This window comes from Micromys minutus (assembly GCF_963924665.1).
Source record: "Micromys minutus genome assembly, chromosome: 1".
NCBI classification, from domain to species: Eukaryota; Metazoa; Chordata; class Mammalia; order Rodentia; family Muridae; genus Micromys; species Micromys minutus.
The window spans coordinates 155,147,150-155,165,159 of NC_137969.1; the positions used below are offsets into that span (position 1 = coordinate 155,147,150).

General features: G+C 46.1%; 1 protein-coding gene across 2 annotated transcripts in view; it reads right to left on the minus strand.

Annotated features, from left to right (window-relative positions):
• Positions 1–15,908: 15,908 nt before the first annotated feature.
• Positions 15,909–18,010, minus strand: part of PLB1 (phospholipase B1) — a gene marked incomplete at its 5' end in the record, with an annotated part of 119,854 nt that continues 117,752 nt past the window's right edge. The window contains one exon of one of the 2 annotated variants that reach the window (XM_080932949.1): positions 15,909–17,554. In XM_080932949.1, the coding sequence (XP_080789075.1) occupies positions 17,324–17,554 (231 nt within the window). In that variant the 3' untranslated portion in view covers positions 15,909–17,323. The remainder of the gene's footprint in view (positions 17,555–18,010) is intronic. The other variant, XM_080932950.1, reaches the window with a different exon arrangement.

The following is an 18,010-nucleotide window of genomic DNA, read 5'->3' on the forward strand; positions in this document are numbered from 1 at the left end:
ATTTGGGTGGATCATGGTTAAACTTCTATGAGAAACCAGGCAGGCTGTACCCAGAGAAAGGAGCACTTCAGGAAGGAGGACAGTGACCAGGGATGGCATGAAAAGGTTGGTGGACATGAGTGTCTGATGCAAGAGAGATGTCGCTAGAAGGGCAGCTCCAGGGCACACTCCTGCAGGGATTGGCTTTGGAGATGAAAAGCCACTGGGCCTGCCAGAGTCCCACCCCCTTTCCTGCCCCTTTGCAACATCAGCAAATGCACAGATGGCTCGTTTCCAGGGACGTCACGGGTTTTCCAGGCTTTAATTACAAGCCTATCTTCTGCATCTCCGTCCCTACCCTCGCCGCCTCGAGGGAAGCTTCTAGACCTTTGGTGTCTCTCTGGCTGCTCATATTGCCCAGGCTGAAGAGCCTCTCTTATTTTGAAAACCTCGATGTCTTGGGCTGAAGACATCTTGTATGTCAGACTGGCTGCTTGGGTCTTAAGTGAGGGAGTCCTGTTTTCCTTTCACTTAAAGGCCAGGGGCAGTTTTGGTTCCTTTCCTGATAGAGACGATCTGTGTCAGATATTCCATCCTAGAGATCGAGTTCCATGCTTGGCTACTGAACCCAGTCCTTTGATATTCATCACAGTTACAGGAAAGGCTGGGACCTGGCCTTGTCCTAATGTTGATCACAGAATGTAGTCTCAGGTCTGAGATTACAGCGAGTTCAGGCATATGGGCAGAACATTCATTCTGTGCCAGTAGTTTGGGACAGCTAGGATTATTTTCTCTTTCTCCCTGAGCTTCAGGCAGTCTAAGCAGGCTTCAAACATCCCATATAGCCAAAGACTAGTCCTGAACTTCAGTTCCTTCCGGCATCTGGGAGGTGAAGGCACAGTTATGGGTGTGCGCCACTGTTCCTGGGGATCAAACCCAGGGTTCCGTGTATGCTAGACTGGCCGGAGCTGGAGATGCAGGCCCAGACTTGGGTTTCTTCTTCTCCATTGAGCTAGATTTCTGATATTCTTGCCTCACCTAAGACAAGGATCTTGGATGGTCCCCTCCCCACCTCTGTCCTTGTTCCCTTTGTTGTCTGAATCTGGGCTGTGCTCTCTGCTATAGTAGAGCCTGTCAGAGGGAGGGGAAGCCCCTTGACCCTGGTGGTGTAATCCAGCTGCGGGTGAGCTCCCAGCTGCAGGCAGCTGGCGGCCTCTCTGCAGCCTGGCACCTGTAGGAGGGTGTTTGCCCTGGCTTTCCCAACCGTGCATCTGCTGATTGGCAAGGCATGGGGATTCAATTGAAAAAAGAACACCAGAGACCAAGGAGGGACTTTCAGCCCAGTGATACCAGTGCCTTTGAAGTTTAACATATTAATGTCCCGAGGATCGTGTTAATACCCCACATGGACCGTACCAGGGAGGCTGTTAGGCAGGTGGGTATGAGGATCTAGGGGGATGATTCAGTTGGTAGATTAGCACATAAGTATTAGCACATAAGTATGAGGACACATGTAAAATGCTGGTGTGTGTCTGTAACCATAGTACCAGGGAGGTGGAGACGGGTAGATCCTTGAGTTTGCTGGTCAGCCAGCCAAGCCAAACTGATAAACTCCAGGTTAATTGAGATACACTGTCTCAAAAAACTGTAGAATGACTGAGGAACTCACTTGAAATTGAGCTCTGACCTCCACACACGTGTGCATGTCCAAACACACACAGAGACATACACACATCCAGATATGCGCATGTACACATAAAGCAAGGAGGAACTGGAAGACTTGTTCGGACTCAGGCTTTCTGCTGTCTGCTGAGCTGCCTGGCCCAGCAACCACAAACTCCTTCTGAAAGAAGTGGAAGAGAAACCAAGTCCTGTGATGTCTGAGGTCTCCCAGCTGAAAGTGACAGGGCTGGAAGTCATCCCAGGTCAGCTGTCACTGCTGTTATCTGCCCCCCAGTTTTCCAATCTCTTCCCTGTTCTGGTGGCCTGAACTCTGGTCGGAGGGCCTGTTCTGTGCAGAGGAGCAGACCTCCTTCTATAGCAGAGGTCAACCTCCTCTCAGCCAGAGAGAGATGGGCCGGTCTGGTGTCCAGCTTTTTGCCTGGTTTGAGGCCCAGCTTGAGTGACAAAATGACTGACGAAATGGACCTCTTCATTCAAACAAACTCCGAACTCAATGAGGTAGGTGGGGATCAGGCCAGGAATGTCACTGCTACGATGTAACTTGGTTTTCTGTGGAGTCACCCTTTGAAAGGCTTTTATTTGTATCTCTATAAACTGAGCATGAAGCCCCTTGCCACACCCCATACACCTCCCCTGCCCCCAGTCTGTGATGTGTCAGAAAGATGCTAGGCCATAAAATAATGATAATAAATGCCTGGCATTGTCACGGCGATGTAGGCTTTCAAAGCCCTCATAATGCCTCCTCTCGTCTTCATCCCTCTGGCCCCCATTTAAGGTAGGCAGGACAGATATTATTATGTTCACATGATAGATGAGAAACAAAGACTCAACAAAAAGGTTGGGTTGGCCAAGGTCATAGATCTAGATGCAGAAGGCAAGGTTTGGTGTTCCTTAAACCATACTGGACACACTGTCCTGGCTGCCTGCCTGTCACCATGCAGCAGAAAGTGTCTCAGATCTGACAGATTTATTACCAGCAAATTATCATTGCTTATGACCAAAGGAGGGTGGAAGCTGGCCTTTAGAAAAGAACCCGAAAATGAACCAACAAAATGTCCAAGGAACTGAGCTGGCATAGAAGTAAGGCCAGGAGATGGTCCACCCAGGGGAGGGACAGGAATGTTTCTGCGTTGGAAAGGTGCATTTAAAGCACACAGGTTGGAGGCCGGCAGATCAGAGTTCACACCCAGCAACAGCTGACTTGCAAGGAGTGGTAGGTAGAGGTGTGCGGGCTCGGGGCCAGGGTCAAATCTGGACGAAATGGAGAGGAAGCAAGCTCTACTCAGAGTCTGGGTTTTAAGAACCAAAATCTAGAATTCTAGAGAGAAAAAACAAAAAAACAAAAAAAAAAAAAACAAAAAACTGTCAGGGACTCATATTGGCAACAAAGTTGGTACCAAGAAAGGATGTGTGTATGTGGGGGGGGGGGAGTGTGTGTGGGGGGGAGGGCAGAGCATAAGAAGAAAGAGGACATGAATATGAAAAATAGTGTTAGGCTGGTAAGTCAGAGCAGAAGGGAACAGAGATGTCTTTAGACTTCTTGTCCAAGAGGGAGCTAGGTCCATGTGTTTAGATTAACTGGGAATGCAGTAAGCAAGCAGGTACCGCAGTAGGAAGCTAAGGATGTTCTTGAGATAATTCATTAATCTAGAGAAAGGGTCGCCAACCTAGGCTAGTCTCAAACTCCCTAGGTAGCCCCAAGAATGACCTTCTGACCCTCCGAGTGCTGTGGTGTGTGCCGCTGCACCCGATGCTTGTGTTACTGAGCCCAGTCTCTGTGCAGGCTAACCAGGTGTTCTACCAATGCCATCATATTCCAGCCCCTAGAATGATTTTTAAGGAGCTGTTTCTTTGATTGACATTCGATAGAGCAGTACTCTGTAGGATGCCTCTGAGGGGAGGGAGGGAGGAGGGTGTGTGTTTAGTAAAGATTGCGCAGAAGCTCAATGCGTGTCTTTAATAAGGCTCCCGTGGGACCTTGAACAAACACACCTGTAATGCCTATTCCAGGTGGGAGGGACTGGGAGCAGTTTTCCAAGCTTTTTAAATCCTGGCATAGGTTTCTATCTCCTGGAACACAATCCAACATTTTATCAGCTGGGCCACTGGCCATACCCACAGCGCAGTGCACCTTCCACACCTAGCCCCTGACCTCTTACCTCATGTGGGGGTTGGAAATCTAAAGAAGACACTGTCTTGTATAGCCTTAGCATTATTGTAACTTGGCTGTTACCACAGATTTAATTTGCTTCAAGCCCATGTCTGGCATTTTGTCCCCTGGTGATTACCCACTTGTCCCAACTACTGTGACAATCTAAATGTCAACAAAGCCTAGAGATCCTCCTCCTTTATCTGGCCTCCAGGCTGTATTCTGCCCGCCTTATTTGCTCTTGTGAGCAGGAAGCAGAGAACTAGCCTGGCTCACACTCTGTCAGGCTGTCGTCCCTTTGTATCTGCCACACTCTTGCATGGGCCCACACCGGCTGGGTTTGTCCTGGTGACTCCACTAAGTTTTCTGTCTGGACTCTGCTTGCTCCTTTCCTTATCCCTCTTGTAGTGGAAAGATCTAATGACCACTGGTCTGCTATGGCCTCCTAGTGGGCTACAAACTCGGGTAACCATCAGAATTATCAGGAGGCATGGGGTAGGTAGAACCTTAGAATTGCCTTTCTAGTAAGTTCTGCGGGATTGCAGTACTGTGCTTTGAGAATTGCAAGGCTATCATTTCCAAATGTTTGGAAAATGTGGTAAGAAGCTGTGTTAGCTACTTGTGGCTATGATAAAATACCCCAAACAATAGCAACTTAAGAGAAAAAGTGGTTACTCAGGGTCACAGTTTGAAGGTACAGTCTATTATGGTGGTGAAATTCTGTCAGCAGGAGTTTAAGAATCCTGGTCACATTGTATCTGCATGCCCTTGTTCAGCCTGCTTTCTTTTTTATTCTGTCTAGGACCCAAGCCTAGGGAATGGTGCCACCTATTTTTAGGCGTGTCTTCCCACCTCAATGGACTATACTTAAGATAATCACAAGTATGTTCATATATATGCTTGTTTCCTGGGTAATTGTAGATTCTGTCCAGTTGGCAATCAATAGAAACTACTCCAGAAGTGGATGTTTCTGAGGCTCGTCTCAGACCTACTGGATCAAAATTACCAAAGGTCACGACATAGTTTTTCCTGCCTGCCTCTCTTTGCCCTGCCCCAGTGCTGGCTGGTCAGCTGTTCCACCTTTCCTATTCTCCTGGTTGTGAATACTTGTATTTGCTTGCTTTAAACCCCATCTCTGGCTTTCTTCCCAGCTTGCTCTGTGTGCATTCACACCTTATTGCTGAGTGGGAACTTTTTGTCAGCTTTGATTCTCTTACAAACATATTCTTTGATTTAGGATGGCAAGATTCCCAGTAAAATGTAAGATTCAGAAGAAACAACAAATATATTTCTGTGGTGTATTAAAGTTTGGAATAGGGTCTCTTTGAGGATCCATGCTGGCCTTGGATTCACAAGCTTTCCTGCCTTAGCCTCCTGAGTACTGGGTTATAGGTGTGTGCTACCCTACTGTTTTGAGTAAGTTCTTAGTGTGTGTCTTATGCCGTACTTGTGACATAGTTAATTGAAATGTTGCTACGTGGGGTTGGCAATCTGGTTTAGTGCTTGCTGCATAAGCATGAGAACCTGAGTTTGACACCATATAAAATCTGGGCTGGTGTGGTGGCGCCGCCTTTAATCCCAGCACTCTGAAGGCAGAGACAGGTGGGTCTCTAAGTTAAAGGCCAGCTTGGTCTACAGAGGGAGATCCAGGAAAACCAGAGCCACATGAGACAAATGTCTCAAAACAAAACAAAGCTGGCATGACCAATTATGTTTGCCATTCCAGTACTGAGGGGCAGAGACAGATGGAGCCCAGGGGCCTGATGGCTGCCTAATCCAGTTGAATCTGCAAGCTATGGATGAAAGTGACATACTCTGATTCAGAAAATGAGGAGGAAGTTGAGTGAGGAAGACAGCCAAGGATAACCTTTGGCCTCTATACGCATGCACACACTCAAGTACTTCTACCCCATCCACACATGCACACACATGAACAACTGCCCACCTGTAAACATTTATATAAATAAAAATCTATCTGAAGTGAAATTTCTTTTATCAGCTATCCCATATGTTTTCTTAACATATCTAGCTGCTCTCTGGCATGCCTCCATTTTGGTTAGGACAGTTTTGACAGAACCTTCCAGAAGACAGGCTCCCCAGGAAGCAAAGTAAGATTTTTTCTTCAGGACTTGCTCACTAATGTCTGTACTGACCCCATCTGGGTTTAGCCTCCATCCCGGAGGGTTTGCTCTTAGTCTCCCTTGGTCTCTTCCCTTCCTTTGTCTTTTTGCCTCTAGCTCGCTCACCTGTCACCTGCTATCTCCTCGAGGTTACATCTCACTATCTTGGTTGATGGCGAATTTCTCTAGACTTATACTTGTGGTCTCTTCTCAAATCCACCTTGTCTGGGTACATCCCCTATCTCATGTGACCAACATTAAGGCCTCACCGAGTTCCACTCCCAACAGGAGCCAAGGTCAGGGCCTTTTACATTCAAGCCACCAGAACCTTCTCTTTCCATTGGGAGCAAAATCAAGGTCTACCACATTGAAGCAATCAGAAGTTTCTGCTCTCACCTGGAACCAAGGGTGACGTGGTACACAAAAACCATCAGAGCCTTCTACCCCAGGTGGGGCTAAGATTAAAGTCTACCAGAGCCTCCACTCCCAACAGGCCCCAGAGACAGCATCTCAGTGCTTTTACTCATTCATTAGTTTCCTCGTGCTGTCCATGAGTTACTAGAATGGGTTGAATGAAGTTCATCAGGCTCAAAACTATGCATAGGTATCTGACTGATGAGGCTGCCCTTAGGAGTGTGCTTGACAAAAGGACTTAGAAATCTATCTTTACTTGGCAAAGGGCAAATGGGCTCACATTTCACTTATGTTAATACATTTACAATTCTTCTACCAAGGAAAGGGAAGCCTCTTTTAGAATGTATTTTTAGTGATATTTTAGTAATATTTAAATTTATTTTTGGACAATTTTAGTATACAATGCTTTTGATCAGATCTACCTTTCACTCCCCCTAGATCTCCCCTAACAGGTCCCCTTTCTATGAAGAAGAATCTTTTATGAGGCTATCTAAGACAGCTTGCAATTCTTTCGTTTCCCTTTGAGATGTGTGTGTGTGTGTGTGTGTGTGTGTGTGCATATGTGCACACAAGAACATATGCATGTAAGCCACTTTGGGGTTTGGGAAACAAAGTAAGAAGCCGGCAGTGGGGTGGCTGTTTAGTTTATGACTCCAGCATTTTAGAGGTACAAAGGACTTGAGTTTGCTTTGGTGTTGGGTTCAGAGGCAAAAGTGGGATCACAGCAGCCTATCAGGACATTGCCACTGCCTAGTGTTAGCAGCAGTTAAAGCAATTCACTCAGACATGGGGGCATCCCACAGAGCAGTCGGGGCACAAGACAGGACTGTGTGCAGTAGAACCCAGCTGCTTAATGGGCAGCCATGGCCATATGTGGATTCCAAGGCTGGAGAGAGGAGCAGTAATTCTGGCTGGAAGCAGCTAGAGGTTAATTAAAGGCAAGGTACTATGTGAAGTTAGATCTGAGTGACTGCAAAATGTAGGGTTCAAGACAACAGAAATATGTCCTCCCCTGCCCTCCAGAGGCCCGTCTACAGTCCACAGGAAGAGATAGGGTGGGTGGCAGTATTTCTGCTGTTCCTGACTTGTACTCCTACTGGAAGGTTTTTATGGTGTGTGTGTATGTGTGTGTGTGTGTGCACGGGTGTGTGTGTACATGCATGTATGCATGTATCTATGCAGTCCTTAAACCCACCATGAAGGTTGCTGTCTTTATAGCTCACCATGAATTTGATTTTAATGTTCTCAAGTCTAAACATATTCCTAAGTCATTTGGGGATGAGTGTGGTTAACGTAGGAGACGCTGGAGAGTTTGTTGAAATACAAATTGTTATCTGTATGCACCCTTGGAAATTGAGGTTCTGAAGATTGGGGGTGGCTCAGCAATCTGCTTTTTTAAAGAGCTTGCCAGGGAATCTGATGGCAGGGAAACTTTGACAATATCTGAACATAACGGTGGCAGATAGCTCTCCACACTACACCCCCTGCTTTGAAGAGCCCTCTCGGCTGGTGAGAAGAGAAGAGTCAAATGCATTCTGGATGGAGGCCAGCTCATCAAGCTTTTTCATAGTCTCAGACCCAAACCTTAGGGAGCAAAACACAGTAAGAGACCCTGTCTCACCATATTACTGTCTCTTAAGAAAAAGCTGGGTAATGGGGCTGGAGAAATGGCTCGGCAGATCAGATCATTTTGCCTTTCTTGTAGAGGACCTGGGTTTGTCTCCCAGCTCCCACATGGCAGCTCACAAGCACCTGTAACTCCAGTTCCAGGGCAACTATGTCTTTTCCCATAGGTACACAGACACCAAACATGCACATGGTATACATACATGCATGCAGGCAAAATACTCATGTAAAATAAGTAAAATACATAAAAATAAATCTTACAGAGAAAATAACACTGTAGAAAGCTAATGGAGAGACTTCATATCTTATGTACTTAGCAGAAATTCGTTTCACTCCTGATAAGCTCTGAACACCACGATGTTCTCCATACATGAACAAACATGTTCATGGTTTACCCAGAAATCCAGGTAGAGAAAAAAAAAATGCTCCAATTGCTCTTACTTTTTCCCACTGGGCTTCTCCTTCATCCTCACAAGGCTCCTTGTATGGGCCTTTATCACAGCATCAACTTCATTTGATAGCATCTCAGTCCTTTGATAGCAAGTCAGCTTCCCCAACCAGCCCAGACACTCCCCCGTTTATGACTGCCATCCTGGGCAGAGGATATTCCCACCATCACGCCCAGTGAACCGGTGCTTTGGAGACAAGCTCTGACTTCATACACCCTCTTTCATTGGACACTTGGGGGTTGCAGGTGTAGAATGGGGGTGTGAAGCATACTTGTGGTACATGTGTACACTGCTTCCCAGGATATTGCACATCTCGGTGGAGAAGCTAACCCCCGTTTGGAGTATGTGGGGAAATCCAGTAAGATAGGAGACACAATACCAACTTGTCTGCTTCCATATCTTTTTTATACAGTTGGGAAAAATGTTGCCTTCCTAGTATATTATGGGAAAGTGGACTGTGCCACCAGACAGAAAACTTGGTAATGTTGAGTGATTCAGAAATCCCCTTTTCCACATGCAGACGAGGCATCCCTAACATCTCAGACCAAGTCAATAGAAAGCACCTGCTCTTAGACCCCAACTCACCCCAAAATATATATAAGACCCTGTCTACAAGGAATAAAACACACGATGCTTCATCAAAGACTCAGAGCATCTGTCTTTTAGAGCTGTAATGCTTTGACGAAGAGAATTCTCTCCCGAAGTTTTTGTCATTGGAAGTTGCTTGAACCTATGGCAGTCACTTCCCATTGAGTGGCCCCTGCCTTGGCTAACCACCACTTCCAGAACTCAAGAAGCAGAGTCAGGAAGATCTCTGTGAGTTCAGGACCAGCCTGGTCTACAGAGAGAGTTTCAGGGCAGCCAGGGTTACATGAAGAAACCCTGTCTCAAGGGGAAATAATATGTCTTTTTATTTGTATTTATCCAGAGGTTTTGCTGTCTCATATATTCCAGGGTGACCTTGAACATATGTAGCCAAGGAGGACATCAAACTCTGGATCCTCCTGCCTCTACCTCTTAAACCCTAGATTACAAGTATGTGCCATTACTCCCAATTCTATGTAGCACCAAGAATCAAATCCAGGGCTTCAGTCACCCTACCTGCCACCTGAGCTACAAACCCAGTCCTGACAGCAACTTGTGTGTGCATGTTCATGTGTGTTTGATATGTATGTATGGGCACATGCTGCCATGGTGTATATGCTGGGGTCAGAACATCCCTGGGCATCAACAAATCTTAGTTCTCCTTATTATGGGCATGCTCTCTTCTGTTCACCCTTGGGTACTAGGAGTCTAACTGGCCCATGAGCTCCCAAAACTCCTGTTTCTGGCTCCTATCTTGACATCAGTACGCTAGGATGATAGATATGTGTGATTTTTACATGGTTTCTGGAGATTTGAACTCTGGTCGTCAGTTCCTCACTGCTAGTCCTTCATGACTGAGCCTCCTCAGCCCCCAGAGGTGGATTTTTAAAAAGAAAAATGGGGCAGGTGTTTGGAAATACTGCTGTTACTAACACCATCTGTGCACATTGAAACAACTTAGAAGGAAATGTTCTGAGATTGTTCTGCGGTTAAGGCTGGTACCACAGGCCTGTAAGCCCAGCTATTTGGGAGGACCAGAAAAAGCAGTCTGTCTGGGCTACAGAACGAGTTCAAAGCCTGTCTGTGCATCAGAGACTCTCAAAAACTAAGGGGGGGGGGCCTGACTAGTCATGCATCTCAGTAGCAGAGGCAGAGGTACTTAAACAAAAGTCTTTGGAGAATTGCATGAGAGTCGTAATTCTGCTAACCAACAAGGGACAATTGTGGCTACCCATTGTTGTAAGGAATCTTTCCAGCTATGATAATCTTTAAAATCAAATTTAGAAAGGTTAGGTGGTTGTAAAACACAGTGAAATCTATCCCATCAAACTGCTCTTCCCCCACAAGAATACTATTTTGGCAAGAGCCAAATGCTTATTTCATCTGTAACTTTAATTATAGTTATTATATGGTCATTATAACTATAAATTCTGTTTCCCTTAAAATTATATATGTATATATGTAAATATGTCTCTATATTTATTTGTGTATGGGATTTTAGTGGGTTTATGTATGTGGGTGAACATGTAACACGGAGCATGTGCAGGGGTCAGATGGCAGGTTGTAGGAGTCAGTTCTTTCCTGCAGAGTGTGTCCCTGGGACTGAACTCAGGTCCATAGGCTTGGTGGCAAGTGTCTTTATGCACTGAGCCGTCTCTCCAGCCCTAATCCTATTTTTGTGACCTTTCTGTCACAAAAAAACCCCACATAGATATAGATGTTATATTCAGGTACATGTGTTAGGGGTCTATGCTCAGTGGTACATAGTGGAAAAGTTGGGGTCCCTACTGGACTCCCAACCCTTTGATGGCAGGCCTGTGGCTGTCTGAAGGGTGGGGCTGGTCCAGGTATTTTTGTTATAGCAACAGCATCAGTATAAACTCAAGGAGGATAGCAGCGTTGAATCAATGAACAACAAAGGCTCTCCTAAAATATCAATAAAACAGGAAACTGAAGTGCTTCCCATGAATAGTACTAGTAATAGCCAAGTCCCCTGGGGCCTTGTGTGCTGCCCCTCACGCTGCCCTACACACCCGCAGCGGCCACATCAGGTCTTAGTCATGGTGGGGATGCCCACAGGTTTGGTTTCACAGCACCCACAATGCCTTCTGGAAGTAGTGGGCTGCTGTTTTGGACAATTTAGGAAGCTGCTTAGGTTTCTTTGTGTGTCAAGGGAATTTCAGTTCCTTAGAGAGCCTGGCTGGTCCTGTGCCCCTGCCCTGCTGTGTAAAACTACAAAAATAGAACTGGAGAAGAAAGGTCAGAGCTGAGCCTCTGTACAGAAATGATCATCGATCCTCACCAGTCCCCAGAGATGTGCTCTGAACTTTATTCCCAGCAAGTGGAAACAACCCTAGCTGCCCTGCCAGCTTGCTTCCTGGGCTCTGCCCCAGGCTAGCCAGAATGGAATAGTCCTTATGGAATAGCTTGGGGCATTAGACTGAGCTGCCGACCAACTCCAACACCAGGCTGGAAATCAAATCCAGAAATAAGCATAGCCTCAAACCAGACTTTGAATGGCTGTACTACAAAGTTCCTAGGCAACGCGCACAGGAAAGGCAGCTGAATCCTAGGGGAAGTTTGGACGTTAGGGAGTGAGACCCGCCCCCCTTTGTTCCTGGATCCCCAGTTTGGCCACCTATCATGCTAGCATGTAGAATTGAACCATTCATCTCTGTCACTGGCCTTCTGGGACTTGGCAGAGGCAGACCAGTCCAAAGTGAATCTTAGCACTGCTCACAGAGGCCTGCACCACAACAGGCCTGTCCACTCCGTGTATGAGGAGCAAGCTGCTGTCACTCCACTCAACAAAGGGGCCATCCTGGGACACCAGTGCAAGGCTGAGCCTTGGCGTGCCTCCTAAAGGGCCAGTGGTTGTATTTTTAGACACAGGTTGGAAACACATGGCAAGTATAGGTAATGGCCACAAAGGAGGTGGGGGAGGGGTAGACATGCGCTCAGCTCAAACTTGAGCCCAGGAGGATGATCGCAGCCATAGGTCAAGCATCTCTACCACACCCTTTCATGCAGCTTCTTGTCTAACCCTCTCCAAACAGGCTTTGTGGGGTTTCTTGCTTTTTTTTTTATTACAGTTGAAAAAACAGGCTCATTCCTTATAACTGAGGATCTTCACCTCATCTAACCCCCAACTACCAGAGTTACGACTCCTCAGTCACGAAGCCCAACTGCCCTCGAGATCTGAATTTATCAGGACTAAAATCCAAAGGATTGACGCACCACTTGTGGGGAATTCATGTAGGGTACACTTTCTCTTCTCGTCTGTTCCTTGAATCCTGTGACTCCAGAAACATCTCTGTTGCTGGGGAAACAGACAGGGCTCTAAGGAGCGCACTGCAGGTCTTCCTTTCCAAGACGAGGAGAGACCCTGGGCAAGAGGCAGAGTCTGGGGCCGGAACAGCGAAACAAACTTCTAGGAAAGAGTCTTCTGAACATTGTTTGGAGCAGAGGGAGGCGAGGTGAGTTTTTGTTGAGCTGACAAGCTGCAACATTCTTGCCAACAGTTACAAAACCGACCGATGTTAGAAAACTTCCGTGTTCTATGGGCACTGGAATCACCACGAGGTTATATTTGGTTATTAATAATATATTTGTGGTTTTTTGTGGAGGCAAGGTCTCTCTCTGTGTGTAGCCCTGGCTGTCACAGAATTTGTTTTGTAAATCGGGTTAGCCTTCAATTTAGAAGTCTGCCTGCTTCTGCCTCCCAAGAACTGGGATTAAAGGCATGTGCTACCATGCCTGGCTTATTGTTATTATTTTTAAATCATTCTTTTTAAAAAGGTAATTTATTTTATGCACATGGGCATTTTGTCTGCATATATGTCTGCATATGCCTGGCCAGAAGAAGGAGTCAGAGCCCCTGGAATTGGAGCTACAGATGGTTGTGAGCCGCCACGTGGGTGCTGGGAACTGAACCCAGATCCTCTGGAAGAGCAGTGAATGCTCTTAATTGCTGAGCCGTTTTTCCAGCCCCTTTAAAAAAATTGTTTTGTTTTGTTTTTTGCAAGATAGGGTTTATCTGTGTAGCCCTGGACATCCTGGAACTCCCTCTGTAGACCAGGCTGGCCTCAGACTCAGAGAGCTGCTTGTCTTTGCCTCCTATATTCTGTTTTTTTTTTTTTTTTCAATTTTGAAAAAATAGAAATCCATAAGACAACATAATTTCATAGTGTGAGGCTTCAGTCATGCCCGGGCTAACTGCTAACCGTCCTGTACAGTTCACAGGACGACACATCAGTCACTGAGTTTGAACCGTTGCTGCTTGAACTGTTAACTGACATTTTTCTTTAATAGTGATGTATTTCATTTCTGGAAGTTCTATTTGGTTTTCAGTTATTTCAAAAAATTCTGCTTCATCTGAACATTTGAAATTTTTATCTCTAAAACGAGTTAATATTTTATGTGCATGTGTGTGAGCGCATGCTTACTGTGTGCATGCAGATGCCTTCAAAGGACAGAAAGAGGGGTACACTGGAACCAGGCTTATAGGTGGATATGAGCACCCAATGTAGATACTGAGAACCAAACTGAGGTTCTCTAGAACCTGTGACCTAACTACTGAACCATCTTCCCACCCCACCCCTTAAACAAAACATATCGGCATGCTCACGTGCTACCGTGTGACATTTTTGCCAACAGGGGACCACATATAAGATTCCATACGGTTAGGGTGGAGTTGAAGGTTCCTGTCATGCAGTGATGTAACTGTCCTAATGCCGTGTGTGTGTGTGTGTGTGTGTGTGTGTGTGTGTGTGTGTGTGTGATTGTGTGTGTGTGTGTGTGTGTGTGTGTGTCTTGGTTACCTATCTGTTACTGTGATAAAACATTATGGCCAAGGCAACTGTATTGGCTGGTTTTATGTTAACTTGATACCAGCTGGAGTCAACACACTTAACTGAGAAAAAGCCTTTGTAAGATCTGGCTGTCGGCAGCCCACAGGGTATTTTCTTAATTAGTGATTGATGGTGGAGGGCCCAGCCCATTGTGGGTGGTACCTGCCCTGGGCCGGTGGTGGGTTCTGCAAGACAACAGGCTGAGCAAGCCACGAGAAGAAAGCCATCTTGCAGCACCCCTCCATAGCCTCTGCATCAGCTCCTGCCTCCGGGTTCCTGCCCTGCTTGCTTTCTTCTGGCTCCCGTCATTGAGGGAGCCTAAACTCAGAAGTATAAGCCAAAACTCTTTTATGAACTGTGAGTGAAATAAACCCTTTCCTCCCCAAGTTGCTTTAGTCATGGTGTTTCGTCACAGCAATGGTAACCCTGGGGCACTATTGTACTCAGGTACTTTGATACTAAGGTAACAAAGTATAGCAGGAAAGGTTTATTTGAGGTTGTGGTTCCTGATGCATAAAGTCCACCACCACCACCACCACCATCACCACCACCACCACCATCAACACCACCACCACCATCACCACCACAACCATCACCACCACAACCACCACCACCATCACCACCATTACTACCACCATCACCACCACCATCACCACCATCACCATCAGATCATCATCAGGAAGTGTGGTGGCAAACAGGCATGGTGTCTGGAACAATAAGCGGAGAGCCCATATCTTAAACTTAACTCTGTTTAAATGGGAAGCAGAAAAAGTGAAAACTGGGACCGGTTGGAGGCTTTGAAACCTCAAAGGCTTCCCTCAGTGACACTTCCTCCGGGAAGCCATGTCACCTAACCTCCCAAACTGCATCAACAATGGGGGGCTAAGTAGTCAAACAAACACCTGAGCGTATGGAGGACACCCTCATTCAAACCATCACACATGTACACGTGAATGTGGCTGCATCACATGAGTGTGCATGTGAAGGCTACAGGCCAACTTTGGGTGTCTTCTGGATTTGCTCTCCACCTTATTTTTTTTTAAGGTAGCAGTTTTATTTTCCTTGTTGGGTTTTTGAGACAGAGTTTCTCTGTGTAGCTCTGGCTATCCCGGAATTAGCTCTGCAGACCAGGCTGGCCTCAGAGTCACAGAGATCTACCTGTCTCCGCCTCCTGAGTGCTGGGATTAAAGGTGCCTGGCTCCACCTTATTTTTGAGACACGGTCTCTCATTGAACCTCATCAGTGACAGAAGTGGTCAGTGAGCTCCAGAGATGCCCACGGTTCTGTCCAGGTCCTCCTAGCATGAGAGTTATAGATGCTTACCACACCCGGCATTTTCCATGGGTGGTGGGACCTAAGCTCCTGCTTACACAGCAGACACTTACCAACCGACCATTTCTCCTGCCTCAGCTCAACCCTGCTGCCTTGGTCCGACTCGTTACTCACGTGTTGTTAGTGTTCCCGGTGCAAACACACATATGACACTAGCAGTGGTATATACTATATATCATTTTGGAGTAGACAATATGCCATGATACATCATGAGGGGCCTCATACACTGTAGTGTACCCCCACCCCTGTCTTCTTTTCTTATCAAGAACCTGTTTCACAGGATTAACCCAGGCTGGTATGGAACTTGGGATCCTCCTACCTGAGCCTCCCCAGGGACTAGAGGTATGCACCCCCATGCCCAGCTTTATTGTATCCCTTGGTTGGCCCATCTAGGCTGTGTAAACACACTCTATGATCTCATGAAGACATAGCCACCTAGCTACATAAATCTCAGAGCACAACTGTCATTAGGTAACACATCTGTGATCCTTCTTCAGTGCCAAGGTCGGTAAAATGTCACACATCCAATTGTTACATCTGGTTCTCACTTACTGGAATCATTTAGTTTTGCTTATGAAAGGATTAGTTACAAATCTTACTCTGAAGTTAATTGTTTAAATCACTGTGGGTCTCCCTGTACCCGTGGACTGTCAACTGATAATAGTCCACGGGGGTAATAGGAGCAGAGAGTTAGTGGAGGTGGGGTGGGGGTGAGGTGGGAGTGGTTCGGATGCCCTGTGAGGATGTAAGGTGAATGACCACACCGGGACCCCTTGTCAGTAGGCAGTTCAACTTTACTTAGGGTGATTGAAGGTTTATAAAGTTTTGGGGAACTGAGGTAGAAACATCCAGGATGGTCAAAGGTCATTGGCTGGGGCTTAGGGTACCTAGAATGCCTCATTAACATGGAGAAGCATTTTAGGAACCTCAGGTGCTGGCTGAACAGGTTTTGTCAAGAGAACGAAATTGATCCTATAAATTAACTGACATTCCTTGGGTAGAGGCCAGTGTGGGGGCTTAGAATTCCCCAGACAAGGTTAGAGAAGGAAAAAAATCTGTTAACGAAGGGAGGCCCCCATTATTCGGCAAGCCCCAGAGGGCTATCTGACCAATGGTAGACTTCGGCCTTAATTAGCAGTTTCCCCACAGATCACAGATTAGTAATCAGGTGAGTTCTTCTGCCCAGGGGAACGAGAGAGCTGTTGATACATTAGTCATGCCCTACTTTCTAGGTTTTATAGACTATTCATTTGCAGTTGGGTTCAATTCATGGTGTGATTCAGTGGCCATTTTGTTATTCTTGTATGGTGGGTTAATGTTCTACTGTGTAAGAAAAACATAACCGAGCCAACTCTCTCTTCCCTTGATCTTCATCTCTTTCTCTGTACAAAGCACGTAACGATAGGATGGGGTAGTTTTGTTATTATCTGTGAGGCACCTGTGTGGCCTAATATGGGTCTGGAATAGCAAAAATAAAATATAGATTTAAAAAGTGTTAACTTGGGAATACAGTAGGGGAGATTAGGAGTGGCCCAACCATTGAGCAAGTTAAGGCTTATTAAATATAAAGGTTATAGATGCATGTCTTTCATTCATGAATCTAGAGCTCTTGGGTGGGTGTAGAGACATGCTTTCACCCAAGGGGAACTCAGAGCATCTTAACAATTCAGTGTTACAGTCCTAACTAGACTGTTTACCTAAAAGGACACGGAGCACCTCCAGTTCATACAGGTTCCAAGTCCCTCGTCCAGTGTATTGGATCTGAATGTTTTGGATTCTGCATTTTTTGAGCATATATATATATATATATATATATATATATATATATATATATATATATATAGTGTTTGTACATATGCAGTTGAGATGCCCTGAGAATGGAACCCAAGTCTGAAGTTGAGACCCACTTTTGTTTCAAATAGACCAACAACTACAGATAGTCTGCAGGCAACTCTGCACAGTGTTTCAAAGGAAGCCCAGAAGAACATGGACACTGAATGTTCTTTCTTTTTCTTTTCTTTCTTTTTTATCTTTCCAAAATGAGATGCTGAGCTCCCAGGAGAGGAAGGCTGGCCCCATCTCTGAGATTATTTGATTACTGCCTAGTACCAAAGGTCCATCTCTGAGCCTCTCCTCTTATAGAGCATCTTGGGTCAACTCAGGGTCCACTCTTGTATTTGGAAGAGTCTTTTCCTCCTTCTTCTTCTTCTGTTGGCTCACAGTTCTCCACAACATCACTCCAAGGATGCCAACTATCAGGCCACCTATTGCTGCCACTGGCACTGCCCAGTAGAGTGCATTGGAGGGTTCTTCAGCCTTGCTTGGAAGAAGCTGACTATTCCGGAGGGTGTAGAGGAAAGGGTTTTCCTGAGGGAGGAAGCAGAAGGCTCAGAGGCTAAGGGCTCTAGACACCCAACCATCTACCAAAGTCCAATCTCTATAAGAGTACAATGACCTCATGGATCCTAGTGTGTCCTCATAGGGCTTTCCTCTCTTCACCCTGAACCTTCCAAATGAGGATGGGTCTGTCTAGTGGTCAACACCCAGCTATTACCTCTCATTGGCTCTTGCCAGCATTTTCTTTCAAATATGATTTTGTAGCTGGTAAGCTACCATTGGAAAAGCCTCGGGGTGCGTCTGAGCCTGCCTTTTTGGGGCCTACTGTTCTCAGTAAACAAACACTGAACTCTGCTGCATAGCCCTGGGGACCAAAGTAGGATATCCTCTCATTTCCCAGGAGGAAGGTACAGGACCTTCTGTGTTAAAAAAGGAGAGTGGTGCAAAGAGAAGGGAGAGCTCAGCAGAGGGGGGTGTGTCTGGAGG